Source organism: Scylla paramamosain, chromosome 30 (genome assembly GCF_035594125.1).
Source record: "Scylla paramamosain isolate STU-SP2022 chromosome 30, ASM3559412v1, whole genome shotgun sequence".
NCBI lineage: Eukaryota > Metazoa > Arthropoda > Malacostraca > Decapoda > Portunidae > Scylla > Scylla paramamosain.
In genome coordinates, this window is record NC_087180.1 from 5,294,876 (window position 1) to 5,318,835 (window position 23,960).

General features: G+C 42.3%; 1 protein-coding gene across 5 annotated transcripts in view; it reads right to left on the reverse strand.

The window, feature by feature from the left end:
• LOC135116179 (rho guanine nucleotide exchange factor 11-like) overlaps positions 1–23,960 on the reverse strand; it is a 128,354-nt gene that overhangs the window by 55,987 nt on the left and 48,407 nt on the right. For all 5 annotated transcript variants that reach the window (XM_064033475.1, XM_064033474.1, XM_064033476.1 and 2 more), the window contains 2 exons: positions 17,187–17,439; positions 16,738–16,825 (listed from right to left, as the gene is read on the reverse strand). In XM_064033475.1, the coding sequence (XP_063889545.1) occupies positions 16,738–16,825; positions 17,187–17,439 (341 nt within the window). The remainder of the gene's footprint in view (positions 1–16,737; positions 16,826–17,186; positions 17,440–23,960) is intronic.

The following is a 23,960-nucleotide window of genomic DNA, read 5'->3' on the forward strand; positions in this document are numbered from 1 at the left end:
GTTTACTTTTTTTTCTATCCAGATCGCTGTTCTAATTAACAGTAAATGTATAGTTAACTATTGTTACTGTCATTTTCATTAACACACACACACACACACACACACACCTTTAAGTTGTTACTGTTGGTAACAATGGAAGTGAAGTCAGCTGGACGTGTCAAAAGAGAAGTGTATCCTTCGCTCGTCTTAATCTAAACATACTATTGTGTCTGGTCTCCACACCATGATGGGGTCACGTCCGAAGAGAACACTGCCCCTTGATGAGGCTTTAAAGCAAGTCAAGGATTTGCTTAAACAAAATGAAGTTTTAACACAAGCTAAAGCGCATCATATGTTACTCAAGATGTTACGTAAACTGAATGAATAACGATATAATTGGTAGGTGCCACTACCAGCTGGTCCTAGCTGGATGTCCGCTTACTAAGAGTTGTTAAATTGATATCAACTACTGTTTGGCGAGGTAGAAAGCAGTTCAACTCTCACACGGTAATTTTTTTTTCTTCCCAGAGATCATACCTCTTCTTATCGAAATTTTTACGCACCATAGAAGACAATTCGCGGATTTCCTTATATGACAAAAGCGTTTTCCTTAATACGAATTAAGGAAAATTCTCGTCAGTCTTTCCTGAGAAGCCTAACCTGGCCTGGCCTTTCCTTACAGACATCGCCTTGTCAAATTGTTGCCTGAACACCCTTAACTGCTACTTCCATTCAGCCTCCCTATCACTGCCTCGCTCCAGTCACTCCCGCATCTCACCCCTCACTACCTCGTTGCTCCGTAGCTCGTCAACATTGCGTCACGTGCGGGTGACCCACGGCTCAGAATAGCCCCGCGTGGACCCCTGCCTCTGGGCCCTAGCATACACGCAGCACGTGAGGCAAGGAACAGGACGGAAGACAGGCTATCACCTCATGTTACAGAAAATGTAAAAAAAAAACAATCCACAAGTGAGAGCACAAATCTTATTTAACCACCATAAAATACCTTAAAGTCATAACTTGAGTCTTAAATGGAAGGTATCTTTATAAAAGATTTCCGTCTGTTTTCCTTTCTGCGATTCCCCCAAAGAGCAGCAGCTTTGCTGGCCTCCCGAGTCCCATGGCACTGGGTGTAGGCAGGGGGAGGGGAAAGCGCGGCGCAGTTATCTCCCCTCACTGAAACCCCTCTCCCGTTCCTGCTGCCTGCACACCAGTGGAACACTATTTTCACTACAATGTTCACATATTATCTTCAGCGACAGCTTTCCTTTATGTTCAACTCTTCTTAATGTTGGATAGTAACAATAAACGCGTCAAAAACTAGTTTTCCTATCCTCCCACCTCACCCTATTATTCCTGTTCTTTCTAATACCACTACTGAACATTGCTCGCCTTGTGTCAATAGGTTCGTGTGGTAGTCCTGAGATGACGCGGGCTGTTGGTATGTTTGTGGCAGTCTATGTCACTTCTCCTCGTCCTCCTCCTCTTGACCCTAATAGCAAATAGTATACGCACGGCCAGTGTGTTGGTGACGAGAGAATAACAGAAGTCAATGGTAAGACTTTGGTACAGATATGACAAGTACATCACTAAAGTATCAATGTACCTCTAACCTCAATAACAAGTCACTACTACTACTACTACTACTACTACTACTACTACTACTACTATCATTGTTAGCCTTGGAGTCCCATATGTGACGGCGCAAGAGGAAGTGTGTCTGTTTGGAGCAGGGAGTGACGAGGGGAACAGCTTGGGGTTATGTGAGGAGCGGGTCTGGTGAAGATGATGGGCTGACTATCTGAGGTTGTGAGTGAGATGTGACTCCGACCATTGCCTCATCCCACTTCATAGCTGCTTACCGAGAGAGAGAGAGAGAGAGAGAGAGAGAGAGAGAGAGAGAGAGAGAGAGAGAGAGAGAGAGAGAGAGAGAGAGAGAGAGAGAGAGAGTGTTGTGGAGGGAAGGGAGCTTGAAGGACATAACATCGCTGAAGGTAAACACAAGACTATCACCACAACCCCTAACTCCTCTCTCTCTCTCTCTCTCTCTCTCTCTCTCTCTCTCTCTCTCTCTCTCTCTCGGGTGTAGTCTTAGCATGACTTGTGTACTTCGAGCAGGCGCCATCTGCTAACCTGATAAAAAAAATAATAAAGCAAAGGAGGGATGGGATGGCCAGGACGCCTACCACACGACAGAGAGAGAGAGAGAGAGAGAGAGAGAGAGAGAGAGAGAGAGAGAGAGAGAGAGAGAGAGAGAGAGAGAGAGAGAGAGAGAGAGAGAGAGAGAGAGAGAGAGAGAGAGAGAGAGAGAGAGAGAGAGAGAGAGAGAGAGAGAAAGCGTGCGTGCGTGCGCGCGTGCTTGTGTGTGTGTGTGTGTGTGTGTGTGTGTGTGTGTGTGTGTGTGTGTGTGTGTGTGTGTGTGTGTGTGTGTGTGTGTGTGTGTGTGTGTGTGTGTGTGTGTGTGTGTGTTTTTACCACAACCACACACTCCCCCAGGGGCCTTAAGACCGCGTTGTTGCGGCGCCAAAATATCAATTAATCAGCCGCTCCCTGGGTCAGCAAGGCGAGACAAGGAGGACGCAAGGAGAATCAGGAGGGCTCCGTTACGCAAGACCACAAAACCAGTTCCTGCTTTGGTTTTTGAATTATTCCGGGAAGGCCTGAGGTGGGCAAGCTGACTCCAAGGGGCTCATGATCAACAGAATGCTTCTTACATCCACTAAGAGCCACAAAGAGCATAGGCTTTGTGAACCACGCCGGCTGCAGGATCAACAGTAATAGAGCAAACACCGCGAAGGCTTGAATACAACAAATTCAACAAACTACAAGTTAAGGGGCTTGTGGGAAGAGCATAAATTAAACCCAACAATGATGCTTAAACATACCTCTTCAGACACTGCCAGCTTATTATATGTTAATTCATTCCATCCACCCATCTGCACCTATCACACCCTGGCTATCTCCCCCAATCATGACCACTCTACAACGCAAGTAGCTCAGGCGTCCCTCCCTGTCAGCCATGAATGAGAGACTGAGGCACCACACGCATCCTCGTGGCGCAGGAAGGGTGCAGGGTGAGGGGTGAGGGGTGAGGGCCGCCTCTGTTGCCACGTGAAGGAGTGGTTGATTGGATGCCGCTTTCAACTTGTAAAGGAGACGAGGCACACCTACTCCTCGTTCTCTTCCTCTTCCTCATGGCTCTCTTCCTTCCCCTCCTCTCACTACTACTACTCTTCTTACTGTTTCTTTTATTGTTATAGTCTCCTCTTGTTCGTGGATGGAGAGGGAAGATAAGGAGGAGGAGGAGGAGGATAGGTCTATTAACATCATAAGGAGAAGACTGGTATAAGAGTGAACCTGACTCGCTGAGAAAACACAAAAATACACAGACACGCACACAAATAAATGAATAAATAGAATAAGAAAATAAATAAAACAAATAAAAGGTAATAACCACCTAAAAAAATACAATAGTAATAGTAGTAGTAGTAGTAGTAGTAGTAGTAGTAGTACAATAATAAATAATAATAATAATAATAATAATAATAATAATAATAATAATAATAATAATAATAATAATAATAATAATATTTTTCTTCAAGAACCTTACACTGTTGTCTCTCTCTCCCTTTCAGCAGTGGAATAGACTGGATACTTCTCCAGCGATATCAGACCAATCTTGCTCCCTATATACTACGTACAGCCACGCCTGATAGCAATATCTTATCTGTCTCTCCAGTTGATTAATGGACTGATTTTGGACGTGGAAAATACACTTTATTCATATAACTTATTTATTCGTTAATAGTACCTGTCTTGTGTAAGGAAATTTGATTGAAGATGGTGGAAACACTTTTTAACCGACTGACTGATTGACCCCCGTCATACACACACGGGAAGAGGGAAGGAAGATGCTAAGCATTTTGAGGGAGGGGGAGAGAGAGAGAGAGAGAGAGAGAGAGAGAGAGAGAGAGAGAGAGAGAGAGAGAGAGAGAGAGAGAGAGAGAGAGAGAGAGAGAGAGAGAGAGAGAGAGAGAGAGAGAGAGAGAGAGAGAAATAATAAAATGAAAAAAAAATAAATAAAAATAAATAAATAAATAAATAAATAAATAAATAAATAAATAATCATAAAAACCTTGAATGGCGGCATTTAACAAGACTTAGACAAAACCATAAAGAGTGGATAAACGAAAAAGTGGATTTTAAGGATGCACCCCCATCTCTTCTTCCTTCCAAGCACAGATATACTCCTTCAGTCTTTCCTCTTCCTACGTATCGTGCATTAAGCTAATGCCAGTCGTAATCCAAATATTTCGATAACGATGTTGTGACGTTTGCGCTTTATACGATTCCGATATCACAGTGCCTTAATTAAGTTAATCTTTAATATCGTTATGTCAGTCTAACTTCAATGTGGATGCATACCAGAAAAATTCTTTCATCCAGGAAAAGGAAAAATGTAAACTTTAAAGCACGTGACAGCGCGAATTCATGACTGGAACAAAGATTAAGAGTCTAGTGTGGTGTAAGGAGCTACACGCCACACACACTATTACGGGTGAGGCTAGCGATGATTATGGCTGTGGTAAGTGTCGGGTGACGCGGGCAGTGGAGATGTTTTTTTTTTTAAGCCAAAAAGGTAAATAGTAAGCATTATATATATATATATATATATATATATATATATATATATATATATATATATATATATATATATATATATATATAATGCTTACTATTTACCTTTTTAAAAAAAAAAACATCTCCACTGCCCGCGTCATATATATATATATATATATATATATATATATATATATATATATATATATATATATATATATATATATATATATATATATATATATATATATATATATATATATATATATATATATATATATATATATATATATATATATATATATATATATATATATATATATTTTTTTTTATTGAGTAAACAAAAGATGTTACACTATCACTGAAAACCCAAATCACCTAGAAGCTGTTAAAAGTAATCGAGATAAAGCGGCAATACGTTTGGCAATACGGTTATTAACGGTATCCATGATACCATTACAACAACAAAGATGATGACGCTGATGTTGATACTACTACTACTACTACTTATATCATCACCACGACCACCACCATAACCACTCCTTCTACTGTTACTACTACTACTACTACTACTACTACTGCTGCTGTTGCTTCTGTTTCCAATTATCTTCTTCCTCTAATATTAAAACAATAATAAAGAAAATAATTTATGCAGAAACAGTTCCCCCGATTAAAGCAAAATTCAACCTGACACATTCCTCATACATTATTTCATGTAGCACCTAAACACATATTTAATACATTTACACTTCATCCCACAATAAAGACTCTCTCTCTCTCTCTCTCTCTCTCTCTCTCTCTCTCTCTCTCTCTCTCTGTGTGTGTGTGTGTGTGTGTGTGTGTGTGTGTGTGTGTGTGTGTGTGTGTAAATGACTTTTAAAGCGAGACACAAAATTATCTTTGCTTAACATAGGATTCAAGCTTTTCATCCACTGTTCGTCTCAGTTAAGTTGTAAGTTGTAGTTTTTTAACTACATCTCCCGCACGCGTGTTCGGGGACACACACACGTAAAGGTAAGTAAATAAATAAACGAAAAAAATAAATAAGATGCGATTCTTTTTCAAAATAATAACCATGTAGCATTAAGAACCAGGAACAGAGAAGTGAGTCTGCACAAATGATAGTGAATCCGACTTTTTTTTTTCATCGTTCTTTCTCTCGTTTCGCAATTTCTCCATCTCTGTCTCAGGTTCGGTACTAGTAATAGCAGCAGCATCAGTAGTAGTAGTAGTAATAATAACAAAAACAAATAAATATGTATTAAAAAAAACATACAACAATAATAACAATAAAAATAATCTACTATAATATTTATCATAATCATCATCATTATCGTCATCCAGCACACGGAGCTGGCAACGCACCTCGACGTACAGACAATCTAACTTGGGGATGTTGTGTGTCCTTTACTACTTGGTAATGACTAACAGCGGGGGTGGGGTTTGAGGGAGCGGAAGGCGTGAGTCACGGTGTGTGTGTGTGTGTGTGTGTGTGTGTGTGTGTGTGTGTGTGTGAGAGAGAGAGAGAGAGAGAGAGAGAGAGAGAGAGAGAGAGAGAGAGAGAGAGAGAGAGAGAGAGAGAGAGAGAGAGAGAGAGAGAGAGAGAGAGAGAGAGAGAGAGAGAGAGACTGCCAACGGTGAGTCACGGTTTGCTCATAATTAAGTGGCCCAGTGAACAGAAGAAGGGAGGGGAGAAGGAAACAGTAGGATGCAACACACACACACACACACACACACACACACACACACACACACACACACACACACACACACAGCATCTTAACGAGGCACACGTCCCCACTTCTTCGCCCTCCTCTCAGTTGACGAACACACTCTAGTTATAAAGGCTTTACCAAGTCTCATCCAGTAATCTGGTGGCGTTTCACGACAACGTGGTGAGGGGAGGATGGGGTTCGGACAGGTGTGCTGTGAGCAGGGGTGAAACACCTAGCCTCCGCCACTCCCTGTAGTTGTTCCCACGACTGGTTTGCACTCCTTTCTTCCACCCCCGCGTCACTTCCCTCTCTCTCACCAGGTGCTCGCAAACTAGTACAATGTGCATCTATACCACCTTGCTTACCTGGGATTAGCATGGTTCGGGGACCGGCTCGGGGGCTCGTCTGGGGCTGGGGTGGCACGGGGAATGGATGTCTTGCTCTTCCCCTCCCCAGTCTTACCGAACTGGAATTTGCTTGACTGTCTTTTGGCCGGTTGTTTCTCTGTCTTGAGGTCGGTGGCTCTGGTTGACTTAGCCTTGCTGAAAGTGGGCCTATTGTTGTTGTTGCTGGTGGTGGTGGTAGCGGTGGTGGTTTTAATGTTGTTAGACTTAGAGGGGACGGCCTTGGAGTCGGGGTTAGTGTGAGAGAGACGGGTGCTGGGAGTAGAGGCCTGCTTAGCCTTGCGGGGTTGCTTTATCACTGAAACAGTCCTTCCTAGAGCGCCCATGAAACTCTGGCGAACATCCTCCGTGCTACTCCACGCCCGCAAGCCGCCCACCAGCCGTGACATGCGCCCCCCACCGCTCACGCCCTGCTCCACACGCCCGTTCACATGGCTCTCACCATTAGCAGTTTCCTCCAGCATGTCCTTCTTTTGGCGGACTTGAAGGGCCAAGTTCCTGCGGTCCTTCACTACCTTCTGTGGCGCCGTCGTCGGTGTCATCGGGCCCTTAAGTGAAGTACGAATTCCTGCAGACTGGTCCATGGAGGTGGTACGTGACGCTGACTTCCTAAGCCCAAGGCTGCTCTCAGCCACGAAGGTACAGCTCCGCCGCATGAAGTTGTAAGGAGAGAGGACGGGCGCTGACTTGGTTGGCGGCGACATCACCTTAGGGCGACGAAGGACAACAGCTGGGGAGTCATCCTCCCCACCGCTGGGTTCTTTGGTTTTCTTCATGGTGGGAGGATGCCTCTTGTTTTGTACAACGTAGGCACTGTAGTAAGGCCTTCCTTGCTCACTTATTAATAAATTGGTAACACTATCAGAACACTATCTTTGGTAACATATTATGCTCATGCCTCATGAACAGGCGACACTCGGGTGGGTATGATATGCAGGCACGTCATGCTGTACACATATTTTGTATCACCCTCAGGCGCTGCTCTTTTCCCTCTGTTACTCCACACATCCGTTTCCGCCGTGGTTGCGCGCCGCGCCGGGACGTCACTAAACACAGAGGGATTCCAGACCCATGACTGCTATGGTGGGTCTCGTGCCTCAATGTACCCTCGCCTAAGGGCTTCATGGGAACCTCCTGATGCACTAAACACTCGTACCCACAGCGCTACACGTAGGCATGGGCTCCAGACTGCACTGTGTGCACCACGGTGGGTGTGCGGAGAATGTAGCTATCACACCCACCTCAGTGACAACTGGAAGGCGTTGTACTGCCAGCTACCCTACTGGAGGTCGACGGCAACTCGTAAGTAAGACGATGCACACATACCAATGCCCACAACCCTTCCCGGGAACCACCGACTGTTAGGTCACTTTCCGCGGCCTCACCAAACAACGCTGACTCGCACAGCTTGCCTAACACAGCGGCTCAGGCGTGCTAAAAATCGTCAATATGGCAACTGGAAGAGATGTATGCGGTGACGTCATCCCCCTATCAAGGCCTGTTACTGAGGCGGCTGCCGCTAGATGGGACGAGAGTCGCCGCCGCGACGCCCGAGGCCCGTCTCGACGCCACAACTACTACCACACCACAGTATCCTCACTCACTCCGCTCCCTTGCTTAGCTTAGCACTCCTTGGATGAATTATCGATGATCCCGGCAGTGTGCACACACACATACACACATCTGTGTCCTTACTAGTGAATGGCGCATTGTGTAGTGCACAACACCAGGGGTAAAAGTGTGTACCGAGAATGAACGGTGCTCTAGCGGAGTGCTGCAAGGTGGCGGGGACCTCCGCCTCACTCTAGTCCAAACAAAACTAAATCTTCAAAAGGTCGCATTCCCCACCGAGGCGACGTTCACAAGCAGTGTTCGGCGGGGTACACACTATGGTCCAGCCTGCCTGTACTGCTGCAATGTTCCACCGTTGACCACGGCAGGCTTTACTGCTTTCACACCCGAACGCTCACTAGCCTGTACAGGAAATGCTCTCCAGCTTTTGTTATCAGGGCGCGGAGGGAGTGGCGGCGTGGCGCAAAATGTGACTGACCTTCGCAACGTTCCTATCGACCCACAGGATGACTCACACTACCTAGCCGATTAATTTTTCCTCCTCCCTTCTACCTACCTTACCTCTCCCTACCGCGTCTCCATTATTCGATCGTTCGCTTCCGTGTACTAAACCATAACCACGATAATTTAGACTTTAACATGCCCCGCTTGCTTCACTCGCTGGCGGGCAAACAAATACACAAGGCACCATTACTACCACTAACCGCATGGTCATATCACTATGATAGTTCAAACTGGAGCAGGTCATCATCACACGTACCATACGTACTGTACATACAACAAAATTCCTTGTCAGCTGATTTTTTGTGTTGTTTTAACACATGACCATTTTTTCATCCTAAATATTTCTGATTCTACAACTGTTACTTAGTTACTAACATCAATTATTCTGGGTGAAATCCAGTGTGGTTTGACCAATGGCAGGCAGCACGAAACATCACGATGCTAGTCAAAGACCAGTGCAGGGGACTGAGATACAGGTGAGGAGAATGAAAATTTCCATTAGTCATTGTCATACTGGGAAGCAAGTCTTTTTCTCAGTGAAAGACGCTAACAACGAGAATTTTTTTAAGTAGTCGAGGTCACGACCTGGCTGCCAGGACACGCTTCCCATATGGCGCCTGGGACATCCTTCCCTGCCACGCATGACACCGGTGGTCCATCAGTTATCATTCAAAGGTTTTCTCGATCGATAATATCAGAGCGAGACAAGTGTAAGGATGTAACAGGCCACCTGGCACCCGTAACACCCTTCCTTCATCATCTCACCCTTCCCACAGAGTAAGCGAGGCGCGAGAGCGCACACGCACACGCACGCACTCACAGTTCACTGTCACGTCTTGCACCTTCATTTTCGCCTCTCATCTAAGTATACTACATAAAAATTACGTTGCTCACTTCATGATGATGCTTTCTCTCTCTCTCTCTCTCTCTCTCTCTCTCTCTCTCTCTCTCTCTCTCTCTCTCTCTCTCTCTCTCTCTCTCTCTCTCATAGTTTGAGGTTAAATATAAAAACGTGGAATAGTCATCGCTACCAACACCAGCCTCTATAATTCCACTGAAGGGCATGATACAGTCTTTCTCAACCTTTCACACTCGACTCTATCGGCGACGAATCTATTCCAGATCATCCGAACAAAACTTCGTATCTCACAATATACACGTATGTCTTCCCTGTCTTCATTTATAATCCCAGGGTAATATTTTTGCTTCTTCAATTTTCCAACTATTACTTGGCCAAACTAACAGATTTATTGACTGTAACAAGGTTCCCAAACAACAGGGTCAATAACTGGTCCTGCCTATCATAAAAGGCTAAGAAATAAAACAAAAGATCAAATGAACAAAGGGATATGAACATAAAAAAAAAAAACTTCATGCACCAAACAGGTAAACTTATCAATGTTTCATTTTTTTTTTGGTAGCGGCAAATAAACACTTATTCATTTAATAAGATTATTACTATTATTTTTTTCTTTTGTGCCAGTCTTCTTTACGCGTGAGAAATGGAAGGTGGATGTAATTTACGATAGAGAGAGAGATTAAAATGAGACAAGACAACCGTTTTCTTCCTCTGATTACCAGTGAGGCTCGAGAAAGTTGTGCCGCACCGTCCACAACCTTGCACCACTACTACTGTGAATTTTACCCAATACAGTAACTCTGATATCATTTCAGTGAAAAGTGGAGTATGGCAGGTGAGCGACCGAAATCTGAAGTCTCACCTGTGTGCAGCTAGGGGCAATGGGGCGCCTCAAAACCCATCCTACTATAACCTTCCCACGCTGCTCCCCATACCCCACAAAATCTCATCTTCTCCCCGCCCCCAACCTGCCGCTACGAGGACACGCAACTACATTTTCCAAACAACTGGCGAGAATTTCGAACACACACACACACACACACACACACACACACACACAGAGAGAGAGAGAGAGAGAGAGAGAGAGAGAGAGAGAGAGAGAGAGAGAGAGAGAGAGAGAGAGAGAGAGAGAGAGAGAGAGGATAAGTTACTATATTGAGCCACATCAAATAAACTTAGTAAACGTGAGATTTTAGATCAATAAAGCACGGAGCTTAAATGTCGGAGAGAGAGAGAGAGAGAGAGAGAGAGAGAGAGAGAGAGAGAGAGAGAGAGAGAGAGAGAGAGAGAGAGAGAGAGAGAGAGAGAGAGAGAGAGAGTCCGTTGTGGTAATACAATCCACCTCTCTCTCTCTCTCTCTCTCTCTCTCTCTCTCTCTCTCTCTCTCTCTCTCTCTCTCTCTCTCTCTCTCTCTCTCTCAAGGATAAATGTCTATGAAATAGAGTTCGTATACGCCGCTGGGATTATGCATCACGAAACGTGTGTGTGTGTGTGTGTGTGTGTGTGTCACGGAGCGGTTGGGACACGAGTAGCTTTGGACGTGTTGCTTTGTGACTCATCTTATGACTCTCTCTCTCTCTCTCTCTCTCTCTCTCTCTCTCTCTCTCTCTCTCTCTCTCTCTCTCTCTCTCTCAGGTCCAAAACAGGAAAAAAATAGGAAAAAAATGAGAGAGAGAGAGAGAGAGAGAGAGAGAGAGAGAGAGAGAGAGAGAGAGAGAGAGAGAGAGAGAGAGAGAGAGAGAGAATCTATGAAATACGCATGGTAACTGCCGCCACGACATGATCGGGCACACACCACACAATACTGAAAATGCCTAACTCCACGTGTGTATCTAGAATCGAGGAAGAGTAAGAGAGGGAAGGGAATCAGTCACTTAAAGAGGAGTTTAGGATGAGTGCTTACGAAGAGGCGTGCTTTGACGGAAGTTACACGGATGCTGATGCTCTCTCTCTCTCTCTCTCTCTCTCTCTCTCTCTCTCTCTCTCTCTCTCTCTTTTAAAAGGAACATGCATTGTTTGAGAGAAAATGACTAATGTTATTCTAGCTAATTTTTTGTGTCTGTCTGGCCTTTATTTCCCTTTACAACATTTTCATGCTAATAAAAAAATAAATAAATAAATAAAAATACTGAAAAAGTAACAGTACTGGGCAACTGGCCTCATGATCAGGATTTCACGAAGGCCGGAGACGAGATACATGAACATTAATCTACGAGTGATTTTCAGGATGCAATTCTCCTAATCTTCCTCCTCTTACTACTACTACAACAACTATTGATGCTGCTGTTGGTTTTGCTGCTAGTCATCCTCTCACCGCCACTACTACTAATACTACTACTACTACTATTAATACTACTACTACTACTACTTCTTAAGTACCAAAACTATCACCACCTCTTCTCCACCTTCTATTACAACAGGTCTCTTTCTGTTTCCAAGTAACACCCACGTGAGGATACTCGTAAATGGAAGCTCAGAACCCATGAACCAACTTCTACTTGGATTGTGCTCAGACTAGAAACTTTCGAAGCTGCACGATATATGAATTAACCCGTTATATCTTTAATCATCCTACACTTTTCTACTATTTTATTTCATCTTTTCTCAAAATGTTCTTACTATTCACCTCTTCTTTTCAGCCCATCTGTCTACTCCCATTACACGTCTCTTGCTGATGAACAACCATACATTTCACGTCACGTTTCCGCTGCGATTATATGGGGTCCTACACTGTTGTCACACATGACGGCTACGACAGCTTATCTTTCCAACATCTCAATAATAGGAAAGCCTCACCTACCCCACAGAGGAGTGCAGGTGGCGTGGGGCTGCCCGGTCTCGTTTCTCCTCGCCATGCCACCTCCCCCAAGGTCTAAGTTTTCAGTTGCACCGCAGCCAAAGCTCGTCTTCCACTGCTAACAACGATCCCAAGGCTGAGTTTTCTCCTCGGGTCTGTTCTTCGCCACCAGCACACCACAGCTCTGGCTCAAGACTTCCCATTTTTTTTTTCAACCATATCTTTTCTCGACTATTTATTTTTAAAAAACTCTTCAGGGAACTGAGATTTTCAATTATGTTTACATTATTCTTGTGATATTCTATTAAAACGTAACAAGGACTCTTAATCATCAATGGAGAGAGAGAGAGAGAGAGAGAGAGAGAGAGAGAGAGAGAGAGAGAGAGAGAGAGAGAGAGAGAGAGAGAGAGAGAGAGAGAGAGAGAGAGAGAGAGAGAGAGAGAGAACCTAATTAATCATCTCTGGGGCTTTTGAAAACAGTCTTATGTGTTCCAGATCCCGGCCTGAAGCTCCTAGCCGCACGTAACAATAGCAACACCAAGCACCTCACAATGAACTCCTCGAGCGTGATCACTCAGGGTTACCTCTCCTTTCATGAGACCGTCAGGGATCTTTCTCCCACTAACGATCCCACGTCACGGCCAGGTTTCGAACACCCCTCCCATCTGTCTCCACCTTACAAACGAAGTTGATGTATCCTACTGTACCAGCGAGTAAAGAAAGATGAAGAGAGACGGAAAAAAAAATTCAGGCAAAACATCTATAGTATAGAGATGTTTCCGGTGCTACACAAAGGAGATATCAATGAGACTTCCCTTAGTAGTGGTGGTGGTGGTGGTGGTGGTGGTGGTGTGTGTGTGTGTGTGTGTGTGTGTGTGTGTGTGTGTGTGTTAGTTCTAGGGTCAAACTTTGAAGTAGAGGAATCACGTAAAAATTTCATATGAACGAATATTTCCAAGCTTCTATCGGGACGGATATTTAGATGAAGAAAACCTACGCATTTACGTTCTTCTCTCAGTGTTGCCATTACTTAACAGCTGCTTACAACATGTCGTTCCTCACATTTCTTCACCACGTAGCATCACATTTTCCGCGAGATTATTTCGTCGAAAATCAAGTGGAATTATGCAAACAATCCTAAACCTCATATCGTGTTGAAATGACAAGGATCTTTCTCATAGTGAATGAGTCTCCCTTACGGGTTTTCTCATGAGTCCTGGGGAATAAATGTCTACCTTCCTACTCAAATATATATATATATATATATATATATATATATATATATATATATATATATATATATATATATATATATATATATATATATAAACACGCGTGCACACACACACACACACGAGTACATACATACAAAGATCGTTAAATACACAAATATCCATGCAACAATCAATGTATGCCTATCAAACGACTAAAATAGTTTTCTCAGTTATTTGTGCAGCAAAGAATGATGAGGAGTTAGAGTGCAGCAGCTGATGCAACACGTCTCTACTGCCGAATGCTCTTTCCTATCACTCAAAGGTCAACACACATCCGTCAGTAGCCAGCCAAGCCCAGGCGGCGATAGATCAGCTGACAGCTACAATGGTTAGCACTTTCAACTACGGATACAACACTCCAACGGCTCTTACATATTGTGATAGAATATGACACTCTCCCTATGACTGATTTATGTCAGGCTTGCTTGAGGCAGGGAGTACATGTTGGAGAGTGATGATGATTCTTACTTAACGTATGGTGTGACTACATAATTAGCCTATGAAAGGGAAGTACTTTTTTTCTTTTATCGATGCAAGATTTGTGTCTTTAGTATGTACAGTATGATGATTACCACCACCACCACCACCACCACCACCACAATCAGTATGCATCTCGTGTGTGAGAATGAGGTGGCGCAGAGATTCGTACAATACTTACACTCCCCTCTGTAAAGGGTCACTGTGTGCTCTGGTGTCACAAGGAGTGGAGGACGCCGCCATGTTTTATTAATGTTACCTGCTCTACCCACTTTGTATACATATTCCGATAATTACATAATGCTTACTGCTGACAAAGATAACAGTACACAAGTATTTCTTTGGCAATATTTTCTGTCAATGTTAAAGCTGTCTTTGGGTCTGTACCTTCTGACTAGTCCTGTATTCAGATCTATGAACTCCATGAGTTGGAAGGTGATATCATGTCTGGATGGCTCAGGTACCAGAGGTAGCCTGACAAATGAGGTACCTTAAGCAGTGTCTCTGGATGAGTGTATATTTGCAGGGAGTAAGTTGAAGACCCTTTGTTAATCCCTTTAAGTTGTTTGTTACCTTATTGTCTGCATAGCTACCTTTTCTTTTTTTTTTTTTTTTATAAATGGGTCATTCTATTTTTTGACAGAGTGACACATAGTAACTGAATATATTAACAGTGACAGTAGTCAAGGGCAGTGTTTTCTATTACTCAAGAAAATGTTCAAGTGAAATAATCCTGGGATGCTAAAACAGTTCAATTTGGCAGTCATCTGTTGTTGAAAACTGGCAAATCTAAAACAGTGACATCATTGCACTCATTTAATTATAATATTATTCAGGACTTGAGACATCAGAAATAGCTCGGTGTCACTTGAGTGCTTGAGCCAAATCCCGTATATGTTGCATATCACTGATATGTCCAGGCATGACATGTTCTTAAATTTTATACGAGAAGAAAGCTATGTAACAGGGAGGATTTAATTTTCATACTGAAAAACAGGGATCACATTTGCTCAGCATCACTCCACATACAAATAAGTAGTGTTTATGAAGGTAAAATATTTAGGATAAGAACTGTCACAATTGATCTTCAATATACTGTAGGGGATATGATCGTGTCACATTTTTTTTTTCTTTTTTTTTTTAGCCAAACAGGAATCTATCATTTCCTTGGATGTGCATTATGACTAGGGGCATACTGTTAGTTGCAGTGTGGCTACATTTGAATCTCTGGTTAATTACAGTTCTTAGTGCTTAGCAAAGAATGACCACAAAAAGTGGGCAGAGAGAGTGGAGGTTGCCTTAACCTTATACAGTAAAATCCCTCTTATCCGGCATTCGAGTATCCGGCAGCTTCAAATATCCGGCACATTTTTCCCCGAGCCTTAAAATTAATAAAAAATCAATGTGTATTCATAAAATCGATTAAAATTCCCGCACGAGGCATACTTTGTCCCTTGGCCACCAGAGCACACTGCTTTGCGCCATCCGCAGCCCACTGCACTGTATTTACTCAGTGACTCAGTCCCGCGTGTGCACTGTTTATCGCCTGACGCCTTCATCATGCCTAAAGTTGTAGAAAAGAGGAAGCGTGTTGTGCTTACACTTAAGCAGCTGATCAGATCAGCTGCTGATTAAGATCAGCTGATCTTTGTTATGGTAAGATGCGTGAGTGTAGGGTGGTGATTGTGGACATAATTTCACTTCTATTCAAGTATCCGGCAATATTCAAGTATCCGGCATGTCGGCGGTCCCGTTGATGCCGGATAAGAGGGATTTTACTGTAGTTCTGCAATCTTTGAAAATATCTTCTGGGCCACCTTGATAACCAGCACCCTAATTTTTTTTCCAAGTGATACTCTTATTAATTGCATTATACATTGAGAATCAGAGCAAAAGCACATCTTTGTATATGTTTACTGTGTATGTTTCTTTAACTTTTCCCAGCTGTGATTCCCACAGTAAAGTATACATAAATTCGTCATGGTTGCCAACTTCATTACACAATGGACTCCAAGGACTTCTGACATAACAATACATTAAAGTTCATTAATACCACAGTTGATGTGAAGGTGGTATGACGAAATAATTATACAAAGCTTTTCTATAATAGATTATAAACCAGATTATGTACATAAAATACTTCACTTGTATGAAAAAACAATTATCATGAGTGCATAGGTTGTGAAGTATTGCCAATGCATAGCAAATGAAGTTTTTCCAGTTGTGAAGTCACTTGGATGCCATTCAGTACTCATCATGAGCAGCTCAATATACTGTTTAAATACTAACAGCTTTCTTAAAATATTTCTACAAATGATGAATTATCAATGGTTACATTAAACTTTTACAAATATATGAAAGTCATTGTGGTTTCCCCTTGTAGAATGGAAGTGTGCAGTAAATAACCAGAAATTATTGCTGTTATCTTAAATCAATTAAATGTGAGCCATGTGTTGCAAGAGCAGGCAGACTACTGAATATGATCAAGGAACCCCACAACTCAGTAGTATAGTAATGGCAGGAAGACTGTACTCACACTTTCCGCTCCATAGGGGATGAGGCAACGAGCTCATAGATATGTGGCCCGACTGTCTGTGTGGTGACGATGAAGAAGGCACAGTTATCTGTTAGGGAAAAAGTGGGTCAGGATGAAGCTAGTGGACTACTATTATCTTCATGCCACATGACATCTGTCTACACAATATTTTAATCTCCTACCTGTGCACATGGATCTTCCACTTAAACTTTCTTCATATGCAATCCTTAATTCCTGTCAGTGAAAGTCAGGATAGTAAGAATTTAGGAACCAGCATGAAACTTGAGGACTGCAAAACTCGGATACCATGAAACTTGTGGGGATACTGTACTTCAATGATCCACAGGAATGCTTTTAGGAAGAATAGTTCAAAAGACATCTACTTAGATTAGATGAGGCTAGGGTAGGTTATGTTAGGTTAGTATGCCTGTGCCTCCATCACTCCTTACCTGTGGCCACTGCACGGAAGAGCATGGATGGGCCATACTTGATTATGGGGGAATGAGTCAGTTTGTTTTCATCCTTCACTGGAGACTTGCTAATGGAGTGGTTCTTGAGAATGTATTTGTCATCAGCCTTCTGCAGCAGTACAATGAACTCATCCAGCATCAGCACCTGCAGGTCAATATTCTTCTGCCCCTTTGCCACTCGCCATGTCAACTGTCCTTCATAGATTAGTCTGTGCTTCGTCAGTTCCAAGTGCTGGGAATGGATGTCAAAGCAGAGTTACCTCTCAGAACTTTCATCAAAACCAGCTTTAAGAGATTGTCACTATACATAACTATAAATCAATGGTAACAAAAAGCTCACTTGCCTTTGCAGATTCATTCTTATAATAATAACAAAACACACACACACACACACACACACACACACACACACACACACACACACACACACACACACACACACACACACACACACACCAAATTTAGAAACACCAAATTTAGGAGGGGGTAAGTACAATATGTGGATAAGAAACAGATGTGGAAAAGGAGGTGGAGTGATGATGCTTGTTAAAAAGGGTATCAGGGTGGAGAGTGTAGAAAAAGCAGAAGGCTTGGTGGAAGGCCTAAACTTACAACTAATAAATGGAAGAAGAGGATTACGATATGTCACAGTGGTGTATGTCCCACCAAAAACAAAGACCTGGAATAGAAAAGAGCACGAACAGTTGCTGAGTGAGACAAAAGAATGGCTTGTAAAGAAAATCAAAGAAAACAACAAAATTGTTATAATGGGATATTTTAATTGTAAAGAGAGAAATTGGGAGGAGAGGAACACAAGAGGAGGAGAAGACTTATGGGGAGATTAGGTTCTGAAACTGGCAATGAACAGTATTATGACACAGTGAGTTGAGGAAAACACTAGATACAGAGGAGGAGAGGAGCCATCAAGACTTGATTTAGTATTATCAAAAGAAACATATATTATAGAAGACATGAACTATAGTTGTCCACTAGGAAAACGTGACCATGTCATGATAAGGTTTTGTATTAAAGAAAAAAGAGAGGAAAGTAGATGTGAAAATTATAAAAGTGAAAGATTTAATTATGGTAAGTCAAATTTTGAACAAATGAGGAGATACTTTGATGAAGCGGACTGGAGTACACTTATCACAGCAAGTAATGTGCAAAAAAAATGGGAAGCTTTCATCAATATTTATGAAGAGGGAGTGAAAAGATATGTACCAAAAGTAGAGACAATGAGAAGATATAACAATGACTGGTATAATAGAATATGTGAAATAGCTAGGGAGGAGAGTGAAACCGCATGGAATAGATAGCGTAGGAAAAATACGCAGGAGCTATGGCAAAACTACACAACTACAAGAAATGAATATGTAAGGGTTATTAAAGAAGAAAGGAAAAATTATGAGAAAGATGTTATGGACAAATGCAAAGAGGAACCAAAACTATTCATCAGATATGCGAACAGCAAAATGAAAAATAGAGAAGGAATAAGCAGACTGAAGGTGAATGGTCAAATGTGTGAGGATCCGGCTGAATTGGCAGAGATAATGAACAGGAGTTTTCAGTTAGTATTCACAAAAGAGAAATCATGTGTGTGGCAGAGTGAGATGAGTGAAGAAATGGGTCTGGGGGAAATCCAAGTGACTGAAGAGGATATCCAGAAACAGATGGAGGGACTAAGGAAGATGGAGGAAGGCTCCTACACCTGATGGAGTGTCAGGATGGATACTAAAAGAGTGCAATCAGCAGTTGACATGGGTAATACATAATATTATTGAAAGCTCCCTAATTTTTTATTTATTTATTTATTTTTTTATGTAGGAAGGACACTGGCCAAGGGCAACAAAAATCCAATAAAAAAATATGCCCACTGAAATGCCAGTCCCATAAAAGGGTCAAAGCAGTGGTCAAAAACTGATAAGTGTCTTGAAACCTCCCTCTTGAAGGAATTCAAGTCATAGGAAGGTGGAAATACAGAAGCAGGCAGGGAGTTCCAGAGTTTACCAGAGAAAGGGATGAATGATTGAGAATACTGGTTTACTCTTGTGTTAGAGAGGTGGACAGAATAGGGGTGAAAGAAGAAAGTCTTGTGCAGCGAGGACATGGGAGGAGGGGAGGCATGCAGTTAGCAAGATCAGAAAAGCAGTTAGCATGAAAATAGCGGTAGAAGACAGCTAGATATGCAACACTGCGGCAGTGAGAGAGAGGCTGAAGACAGTCAGTTAGAGGAGAGGAGTTGATGAGACGAAAAGTTTTTGATTCCACCCAGTCTAGAAGAGCAGTATGAGTGGAACCCCCACCAGACATGTGAAGCATACTCCATACATGGACGGATAAGGCCCTTGTACAGAGTTAGCAGCTGGGGGGGGTGAGAAAAACTGGCGGAGACGTCTCAGAACACCTAACTTCATAGAAGCTGTTTTAGCAAGAGATGAGATGTGAAGTTTCCAGTTCAGATTATAAGTAAAGGACAGACAGGATGTTCAGTGTAGAAGAGGGGGACAGTTGAGTGTCATTGAAGAAGAGGGGATAGTTGTCTGGAAGGTTGTGTCGAGTTGATAGATGGAGGAATTGAGTTTTTGAGACATTGAACAATACCAAGTTTGCTCTGCCCCAATCAGAAATTTTAGAATGATCAGAAGTCAAGCATTCTGTAGCTTCCCTGTGAGAAATGTTTATCTCCTGAAGGGTTGGACGTCTATGAAAAGACGTGAAAAAGTGCAGGGTGGTATCATCAGCGTAGGAGTGGATAGGACAAGAAGTTTGGTTTAGAAGATCATTAATGAATAATAAGGGTGACAGGACAGAACCCTGAGGAACATCACTTAATAGATTTAGGAGAAGAACAGTGACCGTCTACCACAGCAGCAATAGAACGGTCAGAAAGGAAACTTGAAATGAAGTTACAGAGAGAAGGATAGAAACTGTAGGAGGGTAGTTTGGAAATCAAAGCTTTGTGCCAGACTCTATCAAAAGCTTTTGATATGTCCAAGGCAACAGCAAAAGTTTCACCAAAATCTCTAAAAGAGGATGACCAAGACTCAGTGAGGAAAGCCAGATCAACAGTAGAGCGGCCTTGATGGAACCCATACTGGCTATCAGATAAAAGGTTGTGAAGTGATAGATGTTTAAGAATCTTCCTGTTGAGGATAGATTAAAAAACTTTAGATAGGCAGGAAATTAAAGCAATAGGACGGTAGTTTGAGGGATTAGAACGGTCACCCTTTTTAGGAACAGGTTGAATGTAGGCAAACTTCCAGCAAGAAGGAAAGGTAGATGTTGAAAGACAGAGCTGAAAGACTTTGACTAGGCAAGGTGCAAGCACGTAGGCACAGTTTTGGAGAACAATAGGAGGGACCCCATCTGGTCCATAAGCCTTCCGAGGATTTAGGCCAGCAAGGGCACGGAAAACATCATTGCGAAGAATTTTAATAGGTGGCATGAAGTAGTCAGAGGGTGGAGGAGAGGGAGGAACAAGCCCAGAATCGTCCAAGGTAGAGTTTTTAGCAAAAGTTTGAGTGAAGAGTTCAGCTTTAGAAATAGATGTGATAGCAGTGGTGCCATCTGGTTGAAATAGAGGAGGGAAGGAAGAGAAGCATGGTTGAAATAGAGGAGGGAAGGAAGAGAAGCAAAGTTATTGGAGATATTTTTGGCTAGATGCCAGAAGTCACGAGGGGAGTTAGATCTTGAAAGGTTTTGACATTTTCTGTTAATGAAGGAGTTTTTGGCTAGTTGGAGAACAGACTTGGCATGGTTCTGGGCAGAAATATAAAGTGCATGAGATTCTGGTGATGGAAGGCTAAGTACCTCTTGTGGGCCACCTCTCTATCATGTATAGCATGAGAACAAGCTGTGTTAAACCAAGGTTTAGAAGGTTTAGGACGAGAAAAAGAGTGAGGAATGTACGCCTCCATGCCAGACACTATCACCTCTGTTATGCGCTCGGCACACAAAGACGGGTCTCTGACATGGAAGCACTAGTCATTCCAAGGAAAATCAGCAAAATACCTCCTCAGGTCCCCCCAACTACCAGAGGCAAAACGCCAGAGGCACCTTCGCTTAGGGGGATCCTGAGGAGGGATAGGAGCGATAGGAAAAGATAAAGATATGAGATTATGATCGGAGGAGTCCAACGGACAAGAAAGGGTGACAGCATAAGCAGAAGGATTAGAGGTCAGGAAAAGGTCAAGAATGTTGGGCATATCTCCAAGACGGTCAGGAATACGAGTAGGGTGTTGCACCAATTGCTCTAGGTCATGGAGGATAGCAAAGTTGTAGGTTAGTTCACCAGGATGGTCAGTGAAGGGAGAGGAAAGCCAAAGCTGGTGGTGAACATTGAAGTCTCCAAGAATGGAGATCTCTACAAATGGGAAGAGGGTCAGAGTCCCAATTGAATGGAAGAGAGCCAATATAGTGCCAATATACAAAGGTGGTAGTAAAGAGGAGCCCTTAAACTAAAGACCTGTGTCTCTAACAAGTGTGGTGTGCAAAATGTGTGAAAAATTGGTGAAGGATAAATGGATGCAGTACCTAGAAGGAAATGAAGCGATAATAAAGCAACAATTTGGATTTAGGAGAGGGAGATCATGTGTTACAAACTTACTGAGTTTTTATTCTAGAGTGGTGGATATAATGCAAGAAAGAGATGGATGGGCTGATTGTGTTTATTTAGACCTGAAGAAGGCCTTTGATAAAGTGCCACACAGGAAATTGTTGTGGAAGTTGAAGCATAAAGGTGGGCTAAGGGGGGGGTCGGCTGAGATGGATGGAAAATTTCTTGACAAACAGAGAAATGAGAACGGTGGTAAAAGATAAAAAAAAAATCATCATGGAGGGAAGTCATAAGTGGAGTACGCCAAGGCTCAGTACTTGCACCAGTCATGTTTGCAGTCTATATAAATGATATGACGGAGAGTGTGAACAGCTACATGAGACTTTTTGTGGATGATGCAAAGTTGCTGAAGAAAGTTGAGAGTGCAGAGGACCGTGGAACGTTACAAGGAGACCTGAACAAGGTATCAGAGTGAAGTTATAGATGGGAAATGGAATTTAATTTAAAGAAGTGTAAGGTAATAGAATTTGGAAAAAGTACAAGAAGAGTAAAAGGAAATTACGTGTTGAATGGTGTAAGGTTGAGTGGAGCAGAAGAGGAAAAGGATCTTGGTGTTACAATGACTGGGAACCTGACCTCGGAGAGACACATTAGCAAAATTACAGGAGAAACCTTTAACTTACTGAGAAGAATAAGGCAGGCCTTTGCATATATGGATGAAGAGATGGTCAGGAAGATGATCGTGTTGCTGATAAGACCTAGACTAGAATATGCAGCAATAGTATGGTCGCCATACAAGAAAAAGGATATAAGGAAATTGGAGAGAGTTCAGAGAGCAGCTATGAAGATGGTACCAAGTATCAGGGACTTGTCATATGAAGAGAGACTGGAAAGGCTACATCTACCAACGTTGGAAAAGAGGAGAGAAAGGGGAGACTTGATTGCAATATATAAAGCATATGAGGGAGTAGAGAGGTGGACCAGAGCGACTTAATGGTCTGGGATACACGGGATACTAGAGGACATGGGAAAAGGCTGAAGAGGAGTGCTTGTAGAAGAGACGTCAAAAAGTATAGTTTCCCATATAGAAGTATTGATGTATAGAACAGTCTCAATGAGGAGACAGTAAATGCAGAAAGTATACATGGATTCAAGGCTAAGTTGGATATTAAAAAATATGGAGATGGGACAGCACGAGCATACCTCTTTTCCCATAAAGCACAACTAGATAAATACAACTAGGTAGGTAAATACACACACATACAGGGAGGTCCTGTTATATGAGCATCCCATATACGAGAAACTGATGACATGAGTAAATCAGGGGCTATATTCTTTATATGTGCACAAAAATCTGATGATATGAGCTGTATGGTGATATACAATGATTTTAAAAGTGTACAGATGAGTTTATGAACACCAGAAGAGAATGTACCTTTCCCCTGTCCCCTATCTACTATGCATTCTTCTGCCATTAACTATGCATTGATGAGCATTATGCACATTTTATATATTTAATCAATATAAAATCATGTTCTTAGTAGGCTGTTTTTGTCTTTCAGGTTGCATTATCGGCAGTTCTGTAATATAGATATGTTTGTTGCATTTGGTATCATGCATCTTAGCTTCAGTATTGTACAATTTAGCTTGAAAAGTTATCTTTGACAAGGGTCACTGAACCTAAACCATTTTCTTTTTGCTAATAGTTGCGTGTTACATTATACAAGAATTCACTTTACAAGCAATTCAAATAGAACCTAACTGCTTATATTATTAGGACCTCCCAGTACACACTGTGTAGTAGTACACAAGAAGACATGGAAGGAAGATAAAAAAAAAATAAAAATTAATAAAAAAAAAAAAATAAATAAATAAATAAATAAATGAAAAAAAATAGTGTGTGTGTGCGTGTGCACACACACACACACCCTTCTCTCTTGTATTGTTGGGATAACAACACTACAAGGCACAAGAGAAAGAAGAAACCTGATAACACTGTACAAATTAGTAAACAATATACAAAGAATAGACAGAAATGACTTGGTACCACAGATAGAAGAGGGAGAAAGATGGATGAGGGGGCATGGGAAGAAAATCAAGAAGAGTGGATGTTCGAGTGATATCAACAAATACAGCTTCCCGTATCAAACTACTGAAGTCTGGAATGATCTGAAGGAAGAGGTGGTTGTGGCAAACTG